Genomic DNA, 23140 nt, shown 5'->3' with positions numbered 1-23140 from the left:
TCTATAGCAATGCAGGTTCAAATTGCAGCTATGGCTAAGGACATCAAGCAACTGACGATAGCTCAGGTGCAAAATCAACCACAGGTGGGATGTGACATCTGTGGATTGGGACACCCTACACATGACTGTCAAGCCACAGCTGAGGAAGTCAACATTGTGGGGATCTTTAATAGAGGAAACTACCAAGGTGGGAACAACTATAATGCTATGGGTCAAAGACATCCAGGTTTTTCGTGGAGTTCACCTAATGGGAGCTTGAACTCATGACAGCAAAACAATTTCAGACCCTAGGGTCAGGGATTACCAGGTTTTCAAAACCAGCAGAAGCAGCAATACCAGCCACCACAGCAAATTCAGTCAAGTATGTAAGATCTCATGAATGCATTTATCAACAAAACAGATGAAAAATTTGAGAATCAAGTCACGACTATCCGGAATTTAGAATGAGAAATGGGACAGATTGAGAATTTGTTATCTGAGAGGACTCCTGGTACTCTTCCCTCTGATACTGAAAAGAACCCAAAGGAAACAATCAAAGTTATATCTCTGAGAAGTGGCAAAGCATTGACTGGCTCGGAGGTGAAAGCTAGACCTGAGGTGATTAGCAAGCACATTGAGAGACCAGAAGAGAAAGTGAGTGAAGAGCAAAACAACCAGAGTAGCGGGGCACAAAAGGAGATTGAAGAAAGTAGACATATGTCAGCTCCACCATTCCCTCAAAAGATGAAGCGGGAGAAACTTGACAAATGTTTTGGGAAATTCCTGGAGCTGCTCAAGCAACTTTATGTGAACATTCCTTTCAAAGATGTACTCACTCAGATGCCTGATTATGCCAAGTTCTTAAAGGAAATCTTGTCTAGCAAGAGAAAATTAGAGGAAACAACATTGGTCAAGCTAAACACCCACTGCAATGCCATCTTGCAAAATAGAATTCCCCAAAAGTGTGTGGACCTAGGAAGCTTCACTATACCATGCTCGTTGGGGAATGAAACATTCGACAAGGCCCTCTGTGATTCTGGTGCGTCTATAAATCTACTGCCTTTGTCTATATTTAGAAAACTGGAAGGTGAGTTTGGAATGGTGAAATCAATACCACTGTCCCTACAACTGGCTGATTAAACCACAATTCTACTTAAGGGAATCATTGAAGATATTTTAGTGAGGGTGGACAAGTTTGTGTTCCCCGTAGATTTTATTATGGTAGATATGGAGGTGAACAAGGAGGTGCCTCTAATTCGAGGAAGGCCATTCTTATGTACAGGCAGAGCTATCCTTGATATCTATAAAGGGCAGCTTATGCTCAGAGTGGGAAATAAAAAAGTGGTTTTTCAGATAAAGAGGATGATGAGATACCCCAGTGATGAGGCGTCCGCCTACTCGTGTTTCAAGCTGGACGTTGTTGGAGAATTGGCTGAAAAATACAAGTTTGACAAGCTTTGGGGATACTCTATAGAGGTGTATTACTCAGTCTAGCATAGTGGAGGATGAAGATCCCGAAATAAAGAAAGAGGTAGAAGCTCTTGAGATTGAGGATCAAGTGGTTGATAAAGAGGAACTAAAAGAGGAGGCTGATAAGCCTAATGTGTAATTGAAAGTCCTCCCACTCACTTAAAATATAATTTTCTTTAAACTAACAATTTTCCTATGATTATTTCTACTGACTTGACAGGTACACATGAGCAAAAACTAGTGGAGCTGCTGAAAAAGCACAGGAAGGCCATGAGATGGAGTGTAACTGATATTCAAGGAATCAGTCCGGCCATTAGCATGAACAAAATTTTGTTGGAAGAAAATAGCAAGCCAGTGGTGCAGCCCCAGCACAAGCTGAACAAAAATTTGGTGGAGGTAGTGCACAAGGAGATCATCAAATTGCTAGATGCGGGAGTATTTTTTCCCATCTTTGATAGCAGTGGATTAGTCCAGTACAAGTTGTACCTAAGAAGGGGGGCATGACAGTAGTAAAACATGAAGATAATGAAGTGATCCTCACCAGAATAGTAACTGGGTGGAAAACATGCATTGATTATAGAATGCTAAATGATGCAACAAGGAAGGACCACTTCCCACTCCCTTTTATTGACCAAATGCCTAAGAAAGTGGCCGGACATGGATGTTACTGCTTCTTGGGTGGGTACTAAGGCTACAATCAGATACCCATTGTTCCAAAAGATATTGAGAAGACTACATTTACTTGCCCGTCGGGATTTTTACTTATAGGAGGATGCCGTTTGGGTTGTGTAATGAACCTGCCACTTTTCAGAGGTGCATGATGTCTATATTCTCTAATTTAAACGGAAAGTGTCTAGAAGTATTCATGGATGATTTCACCCTCTTTGGTGATGACTTTGAGGACGGCCTAAAGAATTTGGAGCTCATGCTTGAACATTGTGATGCCACACACTTGGTCCTTAATTGGGAGAAGTGTCACTTCATGGTAAATGAGAAAATTATTTTAGGCCACAAAATGACTGCACAAGGAATTGAAAAGTTGATAGAGCTAAGTTTGATGTATTTGCTAGGCTCCCCCCACCGACTTCTGTGAAGATCATAAGGAGTTTCTTGGGACATGTTGGGTTCTATATGAGTTTCACCAAAAATAATTCTAGCATTACCAAACCATTAACTACATTGCTAGAGAAATATGCCAAGTTTGTTTTCAATGTGGAGTGCTTAAGAGCATTCAAATTGATAAATGAAAAGCTTGTAAGTGCTCCTATTATATTGACACCTGATTGGAGCTAGCCATTTGAGATAATGTGTGATGCCAGTGATGTAGCTGTGGGGGCAGTTATGGGGCAAAGAAAAGATAAAAATTTTAGGCCTATCTACTATGCAAGCAGAACATTGAATTATGCTCAAGTCAACTATGCCACTACTAAAATACCTAAGCCGGATAGTACACACGGATCACTAAGCCTTAAAATACATGTTGAGTAAGGAGTCCAAGTCGTGTCTGATACTATGGGTGCTATTGCTCCAAGAGTTTGAATTTGAGATTACAGATAGGAAGGACACAGAAAATGAAGTCGCCGATCATCTATCTTGACTTGAGAGACCTCTGGTTGAAACAGTTGAAATAAGGGAAGAATTCCCTGATGAGCAAATTTTCGCCATTGCTGCGGTCTCCAAAAGGCCACCTTGGTATGCTGATATAGCCAATGTTTTGGCTAGTGGATGGTTGCCTCATTACCTCTCTTGTGATCAAAGAAGGAAGCTTCAAGGTGAGGTAAAAGGTTATTTTTGGAATGACCCTTTCCTGTTTAAACTGTGTGGAAATGGTGTGATTCGAAGATGTGTGCGTGAAGGAGAGATGGCAAGCGTTCTCTCTCATTGTCATGATGGAGCAGCTGGAGGACACTATGGTAGAAATAGCAAAACAGAAAATGTCATGGAAGCCGGTTTCTTTTGGCCTACTTTGTACAAAGACGCAAGCGCGTATGTAGCTGCATGTGACAAGTGTCAAAGGGCAGGTAATATTAGCAAGAGGGACGAAATGTACTCTCAACTCCATTCTGGTATATGAAATTTTTTGTGTTTGGGGCATTGACTTCATGGGTCCGTTCCCATCATCACATTCTTATGAGTATATCATAGTAGCCATTGACTACGTCTCTAAGTGTGTCGATGCAATCCCTACTAGGACCAATGATGCTCGGGTGGTGTGTGCGTTCTTAAGGAAGAACATCTTTACCGACTTTGGGACACCTCGAGTGATTATCAGTGACAATGGGTCACACTTTGTGAACAAGCAATTTGCTGCACTGCTGACCAAGTATGGGGTCACACACAAAGAAGGAACCCCGTACCATTCCCAAACTAGTGGGCAAGTTAAAGTGGCTAACCGTTAACTTAAATGAATTCTTGAAAATACGGTTAGTGCTTCTCATAAGGATTGGTCTGTAAAGTTAGAGGAAGCCCTATGGGCATACAGAACTGCGTTCAAAACAACCATAGGGACTTCACCGTTCAAACTAGTGTATGGAAAATCGTATCACCTACCTGTTGAGATAGAACATAAAGCTTATTGGCCAATTAGGATGCTTAATCTTGATCTTAGTCTTGCAGGTGACACAGGTTGGCGCAGATGAATGCATTGGAGGAGTTTAGACTGGACGCGTATGAAAATGCATAGATTTTCAAGGAAAAGACTAAAAGGTGGCATGATCATTTAATTAAGCCAAAGGAGTTTCATGAAGGGGACAGAGTCTTACTGTACAATAGTAGACTCAGATTGTTTCCCGGAAAATTTAAGTCTATATGGATGGGACCGTATGTGGTGACATGTATCACCATATGGGGCAATTGAGATTCAGAACATGGACGTAACAGAGAGTTTCAAAGTGAATGGGCACAGGCTAAAACCGTATCTTGCTGGAGGATTTTCTAAGCAATCCTCGAGCATCAAAATCAGTTGAGGATTCTCGGTTGAGTCAAGCTGATGACTATAGCTCAGAACTACCTCTAACTCTTCTGCTAGTTAGATTTTGCACTTTTGTTTATAGCGTAGAATAGATAGAAATTAGTGTATATTATGACGTGGTAGGTGTATGAGGTATATGTTCCGGATGTTCTGAATTGAGGTGTTTAAAAGGCCTTTTTAAGGTATCTGTGCATGATCGCGCACCTGGTGGGGCACCTCGCGCATATGGTCGTGCAAAAGACAATGTGAGCAGATGCGTGTGTGCGCGGCCACACATCTAAAGGGTTGACCACGGACATAGCTATGCACATTCACCAGTATACTGCCAAACATGCGTGACCGCGTACGGGATGACCCGACCGTGCACATGTAAGTTTTTTGTTCCTTTTAATTTTGGATCCCCCTCAAAACCCCCAATTCTAATTTTCCCCTTTTCCTCCCCCCTGCACAAAACGAACCCTAACCCGTCCCCCCTCTTCTCTCATCTCTTCTCTGTAAAAACAACACCAAAACACACTCCTACTCTTCCCCCTTCACCCATCCTCACGAGCTTTCTTCCCCAGAGACCTCTTAGGTAAGTGAGATGCTTTCTCTCTCTTTTATTTTTTTTATTTTGTTTTATTTATGTGTAGCAATTTGTTTTTGTTTCTTTCTTTTTGTTCTCCTTCTCGTGTAGGTGGAGGTTTAGTTTCACTATGGAGACAGACCATATAATTGCTAGGAGTGAAAGTGGGGTATCCTTAGTCCAGCTAGGGCTAGAATTGCTTTGTGGGAGGTTAGAAACAGTTGTGCATGTTAAGTGTTTGTGTAAATACCACAATGAGATTAAGGGTATAATTTTTTGACCAAGTGTGAGGGTGAAGTCTGAGTAGCCTCTCTTGGTTCGCCGAGTGATTCATTAGCTGATATTTGGCGGTTTGTTTTAGGTGCAATGACTCTTTCCAAGAAGTGAAAAATGCAAGTACCTCCACCAGAAGTCAAGCTGGCACATCCCGGTCGCGAGCTTCTGCATCCACTCGCCTATATGATCAGAAAAAGTTCATCTTCGGGTAACACCACTGAGGTGAATGTTCCCCGGGCTGCTCTGATTTGGTGCTTTATCAATGGCCACGATTTTGATGTGGCTCAGGCCATTCAAGACGAGATGACCACTTGTTGTCCTGTGCAGAGGTATGGGTTCTTTTTCCCATCATTAGTCACTCGGTTATCCCGTGAGGCACGGGTACCGGAAAACAAGGCCACGGATGGGAAAGTCAAGCGTGAGCAGAAATTTTGGGCGGATAAAGTTGTAATTTGGAAGGAACCTGCTGCGCCTACTAAGGTGGAAGTGAGGAATCTGATGCGCCTGACGAGGTCAATGAGGTGAATAGTGATGATATCATTGTGTCTCCACCGCATTAGCAGGGTGTTAGGGAACCTTCAGGCGACGGATGGGACACAAGACTGAGCGCTTTAGAACAAGAGATGGTTGGAATGCGTACTTCAGTCAATGATTTGGGTGCTCGAGTAAACTCCCTCGCTATAAAGAATGCCAAATCTGAGAAGAAAATCATGGCATGACTGCGTGCACTTGGCCGGGCTGTCATTTGGACCCTAGCACTGTCTCCGACACGAAATGACTTGATAAGGGGAGTTTTCTTCACCTTTGTATTTTTCTTTGTGTATCATGGGGACATGCCACCATTTAAAGTATTGGGTGGGGGATATTCGTATGTATGTATATGAGTTTTCTTTTTGGTAGTTGTAGTTTCATTTTGGTTAGTTGTAGTAGTTAGAGATAGAAAATAATTGAAAAAAAAAGTTTAAAGTTTCGACTTTCCCCATTGATGGATATCAGCCCACTGACTTCTTGAGGGATTAAACTAGAAATAAAAAAACAAAAAAAAAATTCTTTTGTAGGTCATGTATTAATTTCCCCTTGTTGTTTTTGTGTCGCAGTTCTTTTCCAAGGGTTTTGTTTGAACTGGGTGTAGTTAGTTTTTATTTTTGTTAAGAGTAGGAACTTTGATCTATGATTTGAATAGAAGGCAATATCTCTTGACTCTATTATGCCTTGAGAATAGTGAGTGCGTTAGTTATGACGCTTAGGATCAGTGTTTGACTCTTGTATAAGTACCTTAAATTATATAATCTTAACTCTGCTTAACTGCTTTGACTAGAGTGTCTTGATAGTCCAACCCGGAGTGAGTTATATACCATGTGTGTGTGAGGTTTTGTATTATTCATTGCATGGCATTTGATGTCTGGAACTTGCCCCGTGTGATTGCAAAGCGAAATGGTTATTTTATTCAATCTTGGAAGTGATATAGGCATTTTTTTGTTAAGCAAGTTATATACTATTACCCACCTGATTGTTATGTATCTTAATTAACCCCTTTTGAACTTGTAATCTTGTTTCTTTGGCAACCACATTACAAGCCCTACTCAATTGTTTGAATTGACCATCTATTGGAATCTTTTACCTCTCGTGAGCACTTGAATTGGTTATGAACTTTGTACAAGTTGAAGTGTGGGGTGGTTGGTTTGGCTTTTGAGTGGAACTAATGAAATAAGAAAAAAGGTGCTGTGTATTGAAAAAGTAAGAGCCACTGAAATTGAAAAAAGAAAAGAAAAAATAGTGTATTGTTGTGTAACATATTCGCTAGTGGTGACTCTTGATGTAATTGTGCTTAAAGAAGTAGGGATTTAATATATATTGATATGAAGGTGGAGTTATGGTTTGACATAAGTGTGGGGTTTTGAACTGTTAATTGTATGTATTTAAGTGCTTAGGGAGGTGTAGTCACTCTTATATCCAAATGGATCCTACCCGTCCTGCAGCCTGCATTACAACCAATTAAAGTCCTATTTGATCCTTGACTAAATGAACTCAATAAGTAGTGTAGTACACTATGGGCAAGCCTATGGTTCATCTTTTGTGGCATATGAATGTTATTTCTGAGAGTAAGTGAATCCTTTCTATCTAGAGTTCCTAATTATTCTTAATGTCTATTGTGTGTGGAACTACTCTCTATTATTGTATAAGGGAACTTGATTCGTGAAGGAAAGGTAATGATTTACCTATGTGTTATAGTAAGTGAGCGGGTCATAAATAATGCGTGGTGATTTTGAGTTAAATCTTGAGGTTAAGATGTTACGATATTCTACTTAGTATGTTTTAAAGAGTCTTGGTGTGATGGGTCATGAGGGTTGTTGAAAAAGGTCGTATTTTATGTGAAGTGTACTCTGATACTTTGATTGCTCGAGGACGAGGAATGGTTTAAGTGCGGGGTATTAATGGTAGGCTATAATTGCGTATTTTGGTCACTAATTGCACTCTAATTCACAGCACTTTACTAGTGTTTGAGCTTTAAATGTTATTGTTTTGCATTGAGTGTGTGTTTTATGCATTGTAGGAGCGATCTCGGGTTACGATGAGGTTGTGGAGCTAATACTAGCTATTTTGGAGTTTTGAAGTCTAAGTAAAAGCCCAAGAATTAAGTTGGGATCATATTCGGGGATCAACGGACAATAGTGCACTTAACGGGAGAAACAAAGAGTTGAGCAGGAGGCTCACCCAGATGCACGACCGCGCATGAGACCCCTCCAGCGCGCACTTGAGGGTGCAAGTAAAGCAGTACACTGCCAGAGGTGCGCGGCCATATGCGGGATCACACCTCCAGGTGCGGCCGCGCATGTCCTCTTCCGGAAACTTTACCCAGGGCTATTTTTGTAATTTCGGAGGTGACTGTGTTTTCCCTATATGAAGCCTAGCTCGTCTAAAAGCAGGGGATCCGGGGATTTTTAGAGAACTTTTGGGAGAGAAGGAGGCAGGGAAACAACAGAGACTCAAAATACTTCATCCAATTCATTCAATACGGAAGTTTGTTTGATTTTGGGAATTGTAATGTTTTCTTATTCTTCTAATACTCTTGTGATGAAATACTTCTCCACTATGGAGTAATCTTTCTTAGGGTAATTAAATGATATTGTGACTTGACTATTGTTTTGGGTTTTACTTCCTGTTAATTTCACGAATTCATTGAATGAGTTATTAATTGAATTGCAAGACCAAATTGTGATTTTACTTTAATCGAAAGAGAAGTGTTGCTGCAATTTGTGTTGAGTTATCTTATTTGGGTTGATTTCTCGCCTCTCTTAGGTAATCGAAAGAGCTTAGAGAGTTATCAATTGGCTGAATTTAGAAGAATGGTCGAGAGACATTCTTTGAAGGATCATTCATTGTACTAGTGCATATGTTCATATAGGACCTCTTATAGGTTGGTTAACGGAACTCTCATTCATTCGGAAGAAGAATTTGAACCCGTAGGATAGCCTAATCATATGTTGGAATCGAAAGAGTTAATAGAAGTTAAGAGTGTACTTAACACGGAGTTACCCAGAATAATAGTTGATCTGTCACAACCCTTACTTCTCCCCTTGATATTCATTCGTTGCTACTTAGCCATTAAATATCCATTATTTTCTCACAATCGATAATCTTAGTTTCTTTTATTATTAGTTGATAAGAACATAAACCAAAGGTTATTTTCCTGGATAGTGTTAAGCTAAAGATTTATTAGAATATTATTTAACACAATCTCTGTGGTGACGATCTAATACTATATTATCTTTGACTAGCGAGGCTAAGTTTTATACACTAGTTTTGTGCTCGTCATATAGCCGGAGTCTTTTCAAGGAGTTGGTTGTCATTCACCCATTAAAATAAAGGGGAAATAAGTGAACGCCATTACAGCGAGATGATTTAGGGTGTTATTCTTGAAAAATAAAGTAGTTTAAAAATTAAAACACCCTAGAGGATTTTTAAACTATCCTTTTTTCCTAAACATGAGCTTTCTTTTCTACTAATGTCGTAAAACGAAATAAATGTAAGCTATTGTATTCTCCTTTTGTTTTCCAAAACAGAAAGCACTTAACATCAATAGGAAATCCTAACAAGGCCACAATATTCTCCTTTCCTCCTTCCCATGTCCTTTGTTTATGTGGTGGTAAAATCTAGAAGAAGGTAAATTTTCTAGTAACCATAACAGTAAAAGTTATTTACAACAAAAAGCAAATCTTGACATTTGAATCACAAGTCAAGTCGTGATTGGGACAAGAAAATAGAAAGTTAAATACACTCCAGATCAAGTCGTGATTGGAATGAGATAATAGAAAAGTATGATAGTACATGAGTAACGTGTTGGAAATTAAGGGAAGGAAAGAAAAATAACTGACGAAATATCCAAGTATTCTTTAGTCTTTACATCCAAATTAGAAAGTTATTTAACGTCATCGAGATGACGGTCATGTTCAACTTTTCCACAAATATTGAGAAAAGAAAGAAGAAGACACACACTATGTTTGGTTTTATTATAGTAAGTGCATGAATGATCGCCATAAAATCTTCAAGATTTCTCCTATATCCCTTGGTAGTAAATCTAATTTTTCCATTCAAAATAAAACATTTCTCCTACAGTCATGGGATTTGTTCTCTTTTCACAAATGCCCTCATTTTTTCTTGTCTCTACACTTCTCTTATTCCTAATAACTAGTATTTGCACCCGTGCGGATGCGCGGACACTAATCATTACAAATATTTAAGTTATTTGGATTATATATAAATAACCTTAAAATTTAAATTTTTTCAGTAAATATAGATAATCATTGGATATTAATAATAAACACTACATGAAAAAAATTAACAATTTCTTCTATTTTTCTTTTTTGATACCATTCTCGCCGGTGTCATTGGATCCTAAAAATAGTCAGGAAACAAAATAATAACTCATATTTATGGCAAAATAATCAAATGTTGAAACTATGAATGACTCTTTGGATACGACTTACCTCTTTTTCTACTACTTGAACTCTTATTTTGTGTGTTGATATCTCTTAAAAAATATTTATTTTTTAAAATTTCAGTTTCTAAAACTTTATTTTTCAATAATAATTATTTTTATAATAATATAAGTGAAAATATTATCCTTAATTCAAAACTCATTTTAGTTGGCTATCTAAAAATTTTAAAAAACAATTTAGCCAGTGAATTATTTTTTTCCAGTATGACTTCATTTTGATATTTGATATTTGCCATTAACCATGTTAAATATCTGAGTTATTTGAATTATATGTAAATAACCTTAAAATTTAAGCCTTCTAAATAATTATAGATAATCGTTATATATTAATTAACAAATACTACATGAAAAAAGACTAACATTTTCTCAAATCTCATAATGTTAATTTTATTTTTGCACTATTCTCATTGGTGTCATTCGAACCTAAAAATAGCCACAAAGCGAAATAATAACTCATATTTATGGCAAAGCACAAAGGTTGACACAATATAAACTATTCTTTGGCTATGACACGACTCTTTTACTACGACTTGAACTCTTAATTGGTATGATTTTATCTTTCAAAAAATATTTCTATTTTGAAATTCCAATTTCTAAAACTTTATATATATTTCAATAATTATTATCTTTATAATGATGCAAGTGAAGATATTATCCTTAATTTAAAATTCACTTTAATCGTCTATCTAAAAATTTAAATGATTCTTTAGCCGAAAAAACTTTATTTCAGTATGACTCCATTTTAAGTTTATCGATATCTCTAGCCACAAATTTTGAATTTTTATGTGATGACCCAAAATGTCATCTTTAAATTTAATAAGTAATTATGTGTTCTAAAATCTTGAAAAGCACTATTTAATATTTCTCGACTTGTGTGCATAGTCCGTACAATATTTCGGAAAGTTTTTATGTGAAAAATAGATTAAAATCTGAAATAGAGCTTTAAAACTGAACTGAGTTGACTTTGGTCAGCATTTTGAGCAAACGGATCCGGATTAGTATTTTGATAATTCCGGTAGGTCCGTATCGTAATTTGGGATTTGGGTGTATGCCCGAAATCGAATTCCGAGGTCCCTAGCCCGAGATATTGAATTTTAATAAAAAATTAAAAGATGAAAGCTTAAAGATTTTTAAGAGTTACTGATGTTGGATTTATTGACACCGGGTCCGTATTTTGGTTCCGGTACCCGATATAGGTCCACTATAATATTTATGACTTATTTGTCAATTTTGGTGAGAATCGGAGTTGATTTGACGAGATTCGGACGTCCGGTTGTAAAAATATAAGTTTTAATGTTTTCTTGAAAATTTCCTTTGATTTGGCGTCCGATTCGTAGTTATAGGTGTTATTTTGGCGATTTGATCGCGTGAGCAAGTTCATATGAAGTTTTAGGACTTGTGTGCATGTTTGGTTTGGAGCCCCGAGAGCTTGGGTGAGTTTCGGATAGGATACAGGATGATTTTGAACTTAGAAAAATCTGGTTTACTGCAACTTCAGGCTTCTGGTATTTCCTTCAGCGTGTTCGCGAATGTACTCTCGCGATCGCGAAGAGCAAACTGGGCTGGCTGAATTTTCCTTCTTCACGAACGTGAAGATTGGGTCGCAAACGCGAAGCTATGGGGACTTTACCTTTCGCGAATTTGACCAGCTCAACGCGAACGCAAAGTTTTAGAGGCCTGGTGGAGGGGTCAGTCATTCTTCTACGCGAGCGCGAGCACTGGCACGCGAATGCGAAGACCAGGGGGAAAATGCCTTCGCGAACGCGAAGGAGGACTCGCGAACGCAAAAGCCACGGGCTGCTACTCATCGCGAACGCGACAGGCCCTTCGCGAATGCGAAGATGGCCTGACGCCTGTGACTTAAAACAGAACCAAAATGGGATTTTTTCCATTTTTCAAAAACCCTCAATTAGAACTCGGTCTAGGGGCGATTTCAAAGGTGTTTTTCACGATTTTGAACTGGGTAAGTATTTTTTATCATATAGTGATTGTATTTCATAAATCTAAGTCTATATTCATCATTTATTTCGGATTTAGATGGAAGAAATTATAATTTTTATAAAATCTTCCAAAAATAAAAATTTAAGATTTAAAGGTCCATTTGACATCGGAATTTGATAAATTTTGTATGGTTGGACTCGTATCGGAACGGGGTCCCACTGTCGAATATTTTAATGAATTTCAAATTTTTATCCGGAAAATTAGTAAATTCATATGGAATTAATTCCTATGATTCATATTGAGTATATCAAATTGTTTGCGAATAGATTTGAAGCTTTTGGAGACAAATTTAAAAGGAAAAGTTGTGGTCGAGTAATTGATTGGAATTTGCAAAGCGACGTAAGTGTCATGGTTAACCTTGACTTGAGGGAATAGAACTCTTAAACTATCTGTTATGTGAAATGCATGTGAACGACGTATAGGCGAGGTGACGAGTGTCTATACATCGTCAAATTTATTGTTTGCATAATTACTTAAAAAATCATAAATCGTTTTAAATCACGAATTAATTATTATAATAATTGTTTCTCTCCTATTCTTTGTCAAATATTAATTCTTGAATTCCTGCATTAATTATTACATGCTATTTGAATTATGTGTCTTAATTGTTATTTGACATTTAGCATATTAAATATTAAACTGCCTATTTTCTCCCTGATTTCCATAATAATTTGCTATTTGTCATTGTTTATTTCATAATTAAATCATAATTATTGTATGCTTGGCGTCTTATAATTTTATATTAATTGTTGTATTTATTGGGGAAATTTCTTCTATAAGAATTGGTAAATGGATATATTGAAGGATCGGGTTGCACGCCGCAACATAATTGATTGAAATGGATATATTGGAGGATCGGGTTGTACGCCGCAACAGACTTATTAAAAACTCCATATTGGAGGATCGGGTTGCACGCTGTAACAGACTTATTAAAAGTCAATATTTTGGGGATCGGATTGCACGCCGCAATAGACTTATTTAAAAGTCAATATATATACTTGATTAAAAATAATTATATGAGAGGATTGAAAATGAATATATTTTGAGAGTGGGTTGCACGCTGCAAACAGAATTGAATGTGAATATATTGTGAGAGTGGGTTGCACGCTGCAACAGAATTGAATGTGAATATATTGTGAGAGCGGATTGCACGCTGCAACAAAATTGATGGAAATGATAATTGGTTATGACTGCTGAATTCAATTATTATAAATGAGTTACCTGATTTATTTATATTATTGTTGTTGTTAATAATATTGCATACAGGTAATGTAAGTGACTCGCCTTAGCCTCGTCACTACTTCATCGAGGTTAGGCTCAGCACTTACCAGTACATGGGGTCGGTTGTACTGATACTACACTCTGCACATCTTGTGCAGATTTTGGAGTTGGTCCCAGCGGCGTGCCATAGACTTTATTTCAGCTACTCAGAGGAGACTTGAGGTATAACTGCACGACGTCCGCATTTCTGAAGTCCCCGTCTACTTTACTCTAGCTGTGTGTTTATTTCCAGACAACTTTATTTTATTCAGGCCCTTATTTGTATTATTCTAGAAGCTCGTGCACTCGTGGCACTAAATTCTAGGATGGTATTTAGACACCGTTGTTTTTATAGATTATTCACTATATTTCAGACTTTACTTCCGCAATTATTCTTTATTATTAATAAATTTGATTTTTTTTAAAAAAAATTGGATGATATTATTCTAACGTTGGCTTGCCTAGCAAGTGAAATATTAGGCGCCATCATGGTCCGAAGGTGGAAATTTCGGGTCGTGACAGTTGGTATCAGAGCACTAGGTTACATAGGTCTCACGAATCACGAGCAAGCTTAGTAGAGTCTGAAGGATCGGTACGGAAACGTTTGTACTTATCTCTTAGAGGCTATAAAGTTTAGGAATAATATCACTTCTTTCTTATTCTGTCGTGCGAATTTATTCAACCATCGATGATTGAAGCATTGTACTCTTATTCTCTTGCAGATGGTGAGAACACGTAATACCTCTACCGATGGACAGGGACCAGAGCCCCCAGTGGCAACTATGGCTAGAGGTAGAGGTCGAGGTTGAGGTCGTGCTAGAGGCCGAGGCAGAGGTAGAGCTCAGTCCAGAGCTCGAGCAGCTGCACCTGCTATAGAACCTCAGATGGATCTTCAGGAGGGAGTTCCAGTTCAGAATGTACCAGTTGGACTAGTTCAGGTTCCAGAAGGATTCATTGCCACTCCAGTACTTCAGGACGCTCTAGTCCGTTTGGTAAGTTTTATGGATGGCGTGGCCTAGAATGGTACATTTCCAGTGGCACCAGCTATCTCACAGGCTAGGGGAGAAGCACAAACTCCCACTACTCCAGCTCCGGAGCAGATGGCTCCCCAGAATCAGGCTCCAACAGCCCCGCCAGTTGGGGTAGTTCAGCCAGTTGTTGCGGCACAGACCGGTGATAGGCCCACCATGTCTTTTGAGGCCTTATTGAGATTGGATAAGTTTACTAAGCTCTTTCCAGTTAACTTCAGTGGTACACTTTCTGAGGACCCACAGGATTATCTTAAATGCTGCCACGAGGTGCTACGGAACGTGGGTATAGTTGAGACCAATTGGGGTTGATTTTGCTGTATTTTAGATGACGAGTTTCGCCAAGAGGTGGTGGAGTGATTATACATTGACCCGACCAGTCGGATCGCCTGCACTTACCTGGGATAAGTTCTCTCAGCTATTTCTGGAGAAGTTCCTTCCTATCACAATGAGAGAGGAATTCCGCAAGCAACTTGGGCATCTACAGCAGGGCAGTATCAGTGTTACTCAGTATGAGTCATGTTTTGTGGATTTGGCCCATCATGCTCTCCTTTTACTACCTATTGAGGGGGAGAGAGTGAGAAGGTTTATTGAGGGGACTCACTCACCCTATCAGGCTTCAGATGGCCAAGGAGACCAGAAGTGATATTTCTTTTCAGACGGCTGTTAATGTAGTGAGGAGGATCGAGATGGTTCTTACACAGGAGAGATGACAGAGGTCTGATAAGAGGCCTTGTCAGTTTGGTGGTTTCAGTGGTGCCTCATCTGGAGGCAGGGGTAATTTTGGTAGGGGTCATCCTCCCAGACCGTTTCATTCAGCACTTCATGCATCTCCCGGTGCTTCACGGAGTCACGGTCCTATTATGCCTTACTATGGACAGCCAGCATTTAGTGCACATTCAGCTCCTATCAGTGCACCGCCACTCCAGAGTTACTACAACGGTTATCCGGCCCATTTGGATCAGCTTCAGCATCCACGACATCAGGATGGGTGTTATGAGTGTGGGAATATTAGTCACATCAGGAGGTATTGCCCGAGATTGGCGAGTAACAGATCTCGGCAAGATTCTCGTGCCATCATACCGGTACCGGTTGCTTCACTGCCTGCTCAGCCAGCTAGAGGTAGGGGTCAGGCATCTAGAGGTGGAGGTCAGGCCATTAGTGGAGGTCAGACCATTAGAGGTGGAGGCCATCCAGTTAGAGGTCATGACGCAGTTCAGAGTGGTGGGGCCAAGCCCCGATTTTATGCTTTTCCATCTAGGCCTAAGGCCGAGTCATCTGATGTTGTGATCACATGTATTATTCCTGTTTGCCATAGATATGCTTCAGTTCTATTTGATCCAGGATCTACTTATTCCTATGTGTCCTCCTATTTTGCTTCATATTTGGTTGTGCCTTGTGATTCTCTGAGTGCTTCTGTGTGTGTATCTACATCGGTGGGAGACTCTGTTGTAGTATATCATGTCTATCGTTCGTGTGTGGTTACTATTGGTAATCTTGAGACTAGTGTGGATCTTTTACTTCTTGATATGGTAGATTTTGATGTCATCTTGGGTATGGATTGGTTGTCCCCTTATCATGCTATATTAGATTGTCATGCCAAGACAGTGACCCTAGCTATGCCAGGGTTACCTCGGTTATAGTGGAAAGGAACTCCTGATCATTCTGCTAGTAGGGTTATTTCTTATATGAAAGCTCGGCGTATGGTAGAAAAAGGGTGTCTAGACTATTTGGCTTATATTCGCGATCTCAGTGCGGATGTTCCTTCTATGGACTCGGTACTAGTTGTTCGTGAATTTCAAAAAGTATTTCCTGCAGATTTTTCGGGGATGCCACCCGACAGAGATATTGACTTCTGTATTGATTCGGCTCCGGGCACTCAGCCCATTTCTATTCCACCATACCGTATGGCCCCGCCAGAGTTGAAAGAATTGAAAGAGCAGTTACAAGACTTGCTTGATCAGGGATTCATTAGACCCTGTGTCTCGCTCTGGGGTGCAACAGTATTATTTGTAAAGAAGAAAGATGGCTCTATGCGGATGTGTATAGATTATCGGCAGTTGAACAAGGCCACTATCAAAAACAAATATCCGCTGCCAAGAATTGATGACTTATTTGATCAGCTTCAGTGTGCCAAGGTATTTTTGAAGATCGATTTGAGGTCTGGTTACCATTATTTGAAGATTAGGGCATCTACTGTCCCTAAAAAAGCTTTTCGGACTCGGTATGGGCATGACGAATTCCTAGTAATGTCATTTGGGTTGACAAATGCCCCAGCAGCATTTATGGATTTGATAAATTGGGTGTTCAAGCCTTATTTGGATTCTTTTGTGGTTGTATTCATTGATGATTTCTTGATTTACTCCAGCAGTCGAGAGGAGCATGAGCAGCATCTTCGAAGTGTTCTTCACACTTTGAAGAAAAATCAGTTGTATGCCAAGTTTTAAAAATGTGAATTTTGGTTAGACTCAGTTGCCTTTTTGGGGCATGTTGTATTGGCAGAAGGCATAAAGGTGGATCCTAAGAAGATTGAGGTTGTTTAGAATTGGCCTAGACCTACTTCAGTTACAGAGATCCGGAGTTTCCTAGGTTTAGCAGGTTATTATCGTCGGTTCGTGGAAGGGTTTTTATCTATAGGAAGCCCATTGACCAGACTGACCCAGAAAGGTGTCCCATTCAGATGGTCAGACGAGTGTGAGTTGAGTTTTCAGAAATTCAAGACTGCTTTGACTACGGTGCCAGTGTTGGTCTTACCCACAGGTTTAGGACCGTATACAGTATATTGTGATGCATCTCACATTGGGCTTGGTGCAGTATTAAGGCACGATGGCAGGGTGATTGCATATGCGTCGAAGCAGTTGAAGGTTCACGATAAGAATTATCCTATTCGTGACTTAGAACTGGCAGCCATTGTTCATGCACTGAAGATTTGGAGGCATTACCTCTACGGTGTCTCGTGTGAGGTATTTACTGATCATCATAGCCTTCAGTACCTGTTCAAACAAAAAGATCTTTATTCGAGGCAGAGAAGATGGTTGGAGTTCTTGAAAGACTATGATATCACCATTTTGTATCACCCCAGAAAGGCCAATTTGGTGACCGATTCTTTGAGTAGAAAGGCTGTGAGTATGGGCAGTCTTGCATATATTCCGGTTGGTGAGAGGCCATTAGTTGCAGGTGTTCAGACTTTGGCTAATTAGTTCGTGAGGTTAGATGTTTCAGAACCCAGTCGGGTTCTAGCTTGCACATTCGCTCGGTCTTCTTTATATGAGCGCATCAGAGAGAGGCAGTATGATGATCCTCATTTACTTGTCCTTAAGGACACGGTGCGGCTAGGTGATGCCAAACAGGTTGCTGTGGGGGAAGATGGAGTTTTGCGAATGCAGGGTTGTATTTGTGTGCCTAATGTGGATGGGCTTCGTGAATTAATTCTTGAAGAGGGACACAGTTCCTGGTATTCTATTCATCCAGGTACCGCCAAAATATATCAAGATTTGCGGCAACATTATTGGTGGAGGAGAATGAAAAAGGATATAGTTGCATATGTAGCTCGGTGTCTGAATTGTCACCAAGTTAAGTACGAGCATCAGAGACATGGTGGTTTGCTTCAGAAGTTAGAAATTCCTGAGTGGAAGTGGGAGCGTATCACTATGGATTTTGTTGTTGGGCTCCCACGAACTCAGAGAAAATTTGATGCAGTTTGGGTCATTATGGACAGATTAACCAAATCAGCACATTTCATTCCAGTGGCAGTTACCTATTCTTCAGAAAGGTTAGTTGCAATTTACATTCGTGAGATTGTCCGCCTTCACGATGTGCCCGTGTTTATTATTTCAGATCGAGGTACGCAGTTTACCTCAAATTTCTGGAGGGTTGTACAACGTGAGTTAGGCACGCGGATGGAGTTGAGTACATCATTTCATCCACAAACAGACAGACAGTCAGAGCGCACTATTCAGATATTGGAAGATATGCTTCGCGCTTGTGTTATAGACTTTGGAGGTTCTTGGGATCATTTCTGGCCACTTGCAGAGTTTGCTTCAGATATTGGAAGATATGCTTAGCTACCAGTCGAGCATTCAGATGGCTCCATATGAGGCATTATGCGGAAGGCGAAGCCGTTCTCTAGTTGGCTGGTTTGAACCGGGAGAGGCTCGGTTATTGGGTACCGGTTTGGTACAAGACGCCTTGGATAAGGTCAAGATTATTCATGATCGACTTCGCACAGCTCAGTCTAGGAAAAAGAGTTAAGCCGACCGTAAAGTTTGTGATATTGCATTCATGGTTGGAGAAAGAATATTGCTCCGACTTTCACTTATGAAAGGTGTAATGAGGTTTGGAAAGAAGGGCAAGTTGAGCCCTAGGTATATCAGACCCTTTGAAATTCTTGAAAGGGTGGGTGAAGTAGCCTACATGCTTGCATTGCCACTTAGTTTATCAGTGGTTCATCCGGTGTTCCATGTGTCTATGCTCCGGAAATATCATGGTGATCCGTCCCTTGTGTTAGATTTCATCTCAATCCAATTGGACAAAGATTTGACTTACGAGGAGGAGCCGGTGGCTATTATAGCCCGACAGGTCCGACAGTTGAGTTCTAAGAGTTATCCTTCAGTTCAGATGCAATGGAGAGGTCAGCCTGTAGAGGCATCTACCTGGGAGTCTGATTCGGACATGCAGAGTAAATATCCATACTTATTCACCCGCTCAGGTACTTTTTTCTAACTCCGTTCGAGGATGAACGTTTGTTTTAGAGGTAGAGAATGTGATTACCCAAAATGTTATCTTTAAATTTAATAAGTAATTTTGTATTCTAAGACCTTGAAAAGCACCATTTATCATTCCTTGACTTGCGTGCGCAGTCCGTATAATTTTTCGAAAAGTTTTTATGTGAAAAATAGACTAAAATATGAAATAGAGTTGTAAAACTCAACTGAGTTGACTTTGGTCAACATTTTGAGCAAACGGACCCGGATCAGTGTTTTGACAATTTCGGTAGGTCCGTATCGTGATTTGGAACTTGGGAGTATACCCGGAATCAAATTCTGAGGTCCCTAGCCCGAGATATGGAATTTCGATAAAAAATTAAAAGATGAAAGCTTAAAGATTTTTAAGAAGTTACTGATGTTGGATTTATTGACATCGGGTCCGTATTTTAATTCCGGAGCCTGGTATAGGTCCATTATAATATTTATGTCTTATCTGCCGAATTTGGTGAGAATCGGAGTTGATTTGACGAGATTCAGACGTCCAGTTGTAAAAATATAAGTTTTAATGTTTTCTTGAAAATTTCCTTTGATTTGGCATCTGATTCGTAGTTCTAGGTGTTATTTTGGTGATTTAATTGCGCGAGCAAGTTCGTATGATCTTTTAGGACTTGTGTCATGTTTGGTTTGGAGCCCCGAGGACTCGGGTGAGTTTTGGATAGGTTACGGGATGATTTTGAACTTAGAAAAATCTGGTTTACTACAACTTTAGGCTTCTGGTATTTGCTTCATCGCGTTCGCAAATGTACTCTCGCGAATGCGAAGAGAAAACTGGGCTGGCTGAATTTTTCTTCTTTGCGAATGTGAAGATTGGGTCATGAACACGAAGCTATGGGGACTTTACCCTTCGCGAACGCGACCAGCTCAACGCGAACGCGAAGCTTTAGAGGCCTGGGGGAGGGGTCAGTCGTCCTTCTACGCGAGCGCGAGCACTGGCACGCGAACGCAAAGGCCAGGGGGGAAAAGGCCTTTGCGAATGCGAAGGAGGACTTGCGAACGCGAAAGCCACGAGCCGCTACTCATCGCGAACGTGACAGGCCCTTCGCGAACGCGAAGAAGGCCCGACGCCTGTGACTTAAAACAGAACCAAATTGGGATTTTTCCCATTTTTCACAAGCCCTCAATTAGAACTTGGTTTAGGGGAGATTTCAAAGGCGTTTTTCACGATTTTGACCTGGGTAAGTGTTCTTTATCATATAGAGATTGTATTTCATAAATCTAAGTCTATATTCATCATTTATTTCGGATTTAGATGGAAGAAAATAGAATTATTATAAATTCTTCGAAAAATGAAAATTTAAGATTTGAAGGTCCATTTGACATCAGAATTTGATAAATTTTGTATGGTTGGACTCGTATCGGAATGGGTGTTTGGATTTCGTAAGTTTTTCCAGATTTGAGACGTGGGTCCCACTGTCGAATATTTTAATGAATTTCGGAATTTTATTCGGAAAATTAGTAAATTTATATGGAATTAATTCCTATGATTCGTATTGAGTATAACAAATTGTTTGTGAATAGATTTGAAGCTTTTGGAGACCAATTTAAAAGGAAAAGTTGTGGTCGAGTAATTGATTTGAATTTGCAAAGTGAGGTAAGTATCGTGGTTAACCTTGACTTGAGGGAATAAAACCCTTAAACTATTTGTTATGTGAAATGCATGTGAACGATGTATAGGCGAGGTGACGAGTGTCTATACGTCGTCAAATTTATTGTTTGCATAATTACTTGAAAATCATAAATCATTTTAAATCATGAATTAATTATTATAATAATTGTTTCTCTCCTATTCGTTGTCAAATATTAATTCTTGAATTCCTGTATTAATTGTTACATGCTATTTGAATTATCTGTCTTAATTGTTATTTGGCATTTAGCATATTAAATATTAAACTGCCTATTTTCTCCCTGATTTCCATAATAATTTGCTATTTATCATTGTTTGTTTCATAATTATTGTATGCTTGTTGTCTTATAATTTTATATTAATTGTTACATTTATTGGAGAAATTTCTTCTATAAGAATTGATAAATGGATATATTGGAGGATCAGGTTGCATGTCGCAACAAAATTGATTGAAATGGATATATTGAAGGATCGGGTTGCACGCCGCAACAGACTTATTAAAAAGTCCATATTGGAGGATCGGGTTGCACGCTGCAACAGACTTATTAAAAGTCAATATTTGGGGGATCAGATTGCACGCCGCAATAGACTTATTTAAAAGTCAATATATATACTTGATTAAAAATAATTATATGAGAGGATTGAAAATGAATATATTGTGAGAGCGGGTTGCACGCTGCAACAGAATTGAATGTGAATATATTGTGAGAGCGGGTTGCACGCTGCAACAGAATTGATGGAAATGATAATTGGTTATGACTGCTGAATTGGCTTCAATTATTATAAATGAGTTACCTGATTTATTTCTATTATTGTTGTTGTTACTAATATTGCGTACAGGTAATGTAAGTGACCCGCCTTAGCCTCGTCACTACTTCGTCGAGGTTAGGCTCAACACTTACCAGTACATGGGGTCGGTTGTACTGATACTACACTCTGCACTTCTTATGCAGATTTTGGAGTTGGTCCCAGTGGCGTGCCATAGACTTGCTCGGATTGCAGCTACTCAGAGGAGACTTGAGATATAACTGCATGACGTCCACAGTTCTAAAGTCCCCGTCTACTTTACTCTAGCTGTGTGTTTATTTCCAGACAGTTTTATTTTATTCAGGCCCATATTTGTATTATTCTAGAAGCTCGTGCACTTGTGACACTAAATTCTGGGATGGTATTTAGACACCGTTATTTTTATGGATTATTCACTATATTTCAGACTTTACTTCCGTAATCGTTCTTTGTTATTAATAAATTTAAAAATTATTTAAAAATTGGTTAATATTATTCTAACGTTAGGTGCCATCACGGTTCGAAGTGAAATGTTAGGCGCCATGACGGTCCGAAGGTGGGAGTTTCGGGTCGTGACATTTAAATACCCTATATATACAAAATAAATTGTTCTTTGAATCATTAAATGTTAAATTAGTTGATTGTTATTATATAGCATTGCATATATTGTCTTAAAATTGCCAAGTAGTTTATTGTTAGACACTACCATACTTGGCTTAACCTCAATGCAAACTACTAAAATTGCATTTAAATTAAAATTTGAATATCATATCAGTTTGTTAGTAATAGTAATTTTTTAAAAACGACACACAATGTAAATAAAAACAAATTCTAACATATCCTTATCTTATAATCTATATATTTGAGTAAAAACAAATATTTGAAATCGATGAGATTAGCTTCCAAATTTTTTATATTCAACAAAGATGAAACATAAGAAGAAATTTGTTGTCATCTCCTATTTCTGTTTTTAAGATCTTTCATATAATTTTTTCAATATTTATTTTTTTATCTTATTTTTATGTCATTCTTTCTTTTGTTACAAAAAAATAATTTATTTCACTATAAAAGGATGAGTTTTAATAGAAATTGTCTACATAAGAATTTTATTTATATTTTTAGTCTTTGGTTGAAATTCTTTCATATTTTTCTTTTGGCTTTATCTAATCAGCCTAAATAGGTTCCTACCCGACCACTTAAATTAAAAAATTGAAGGATGTGTAATTTATATATAATCTATATATAATATGTGTATAATCATGTGTTGTCGGTATAGTCAACTTGTCACGACCCAAAATCCTACCACAGGCATCGTGATGGCACCTAGTCTCTAAGACTAGCTAAGCCGATTTCCATTACCTTTTGAAGCCATTTTTTTTTTAAATAAGTAACCAACACTAACGGCGGAATAAATA

At 38.9% G+C, this 23140-nt stretch overlaps 1 protein-coding gene across 1 annotated transcript; it reads left to right on the top strand.

Moving 5' to 3' along the window:
- The first annotated feature begins 450 nt into the window (after positions 1-450).
- On the top strand, positions 451-5134 carry LOC142178211 (uncharacterized). The gene is made up of 7 exons (XM_075247536.1): positions 451-1066; positions 1670-1845; positions 1911-2127; positions 3072-3495; positions 3641-3772; positions 3878-4074; positions 5097-5134. The coding sequence occupies exons 1-7, from the start codon at positions 451-453 to the stop codon at positions 5132-5134; spliced, it is 1800 nt and encodes a 599-aa protein (XP_075103637.1).
- The last annotated feature ends 18006 nt before the right edge of the window (positions 5135-23140 follow it).

The sequence above is a fragment of the Nicotiana tabacum genome, chromosome 24, assembly GCF_000715075.1.
Source record: "Nicotiana tabacum cultivar K326 chromosome 24, ASM71507v2, whole genome shotgun sequence".
Classification (NCBI taxonomy): Eukaryota; Viridiplantae; Streptophyta; class Magnoliopsida; order Solanales; family Solanaceae; genus Nicotiana; species Nicotiana tabacum.
Note: the sequence above shows the minus strand (reverse complement) of the source record. Positions and strands in the feature narration are given on the sequence as shown.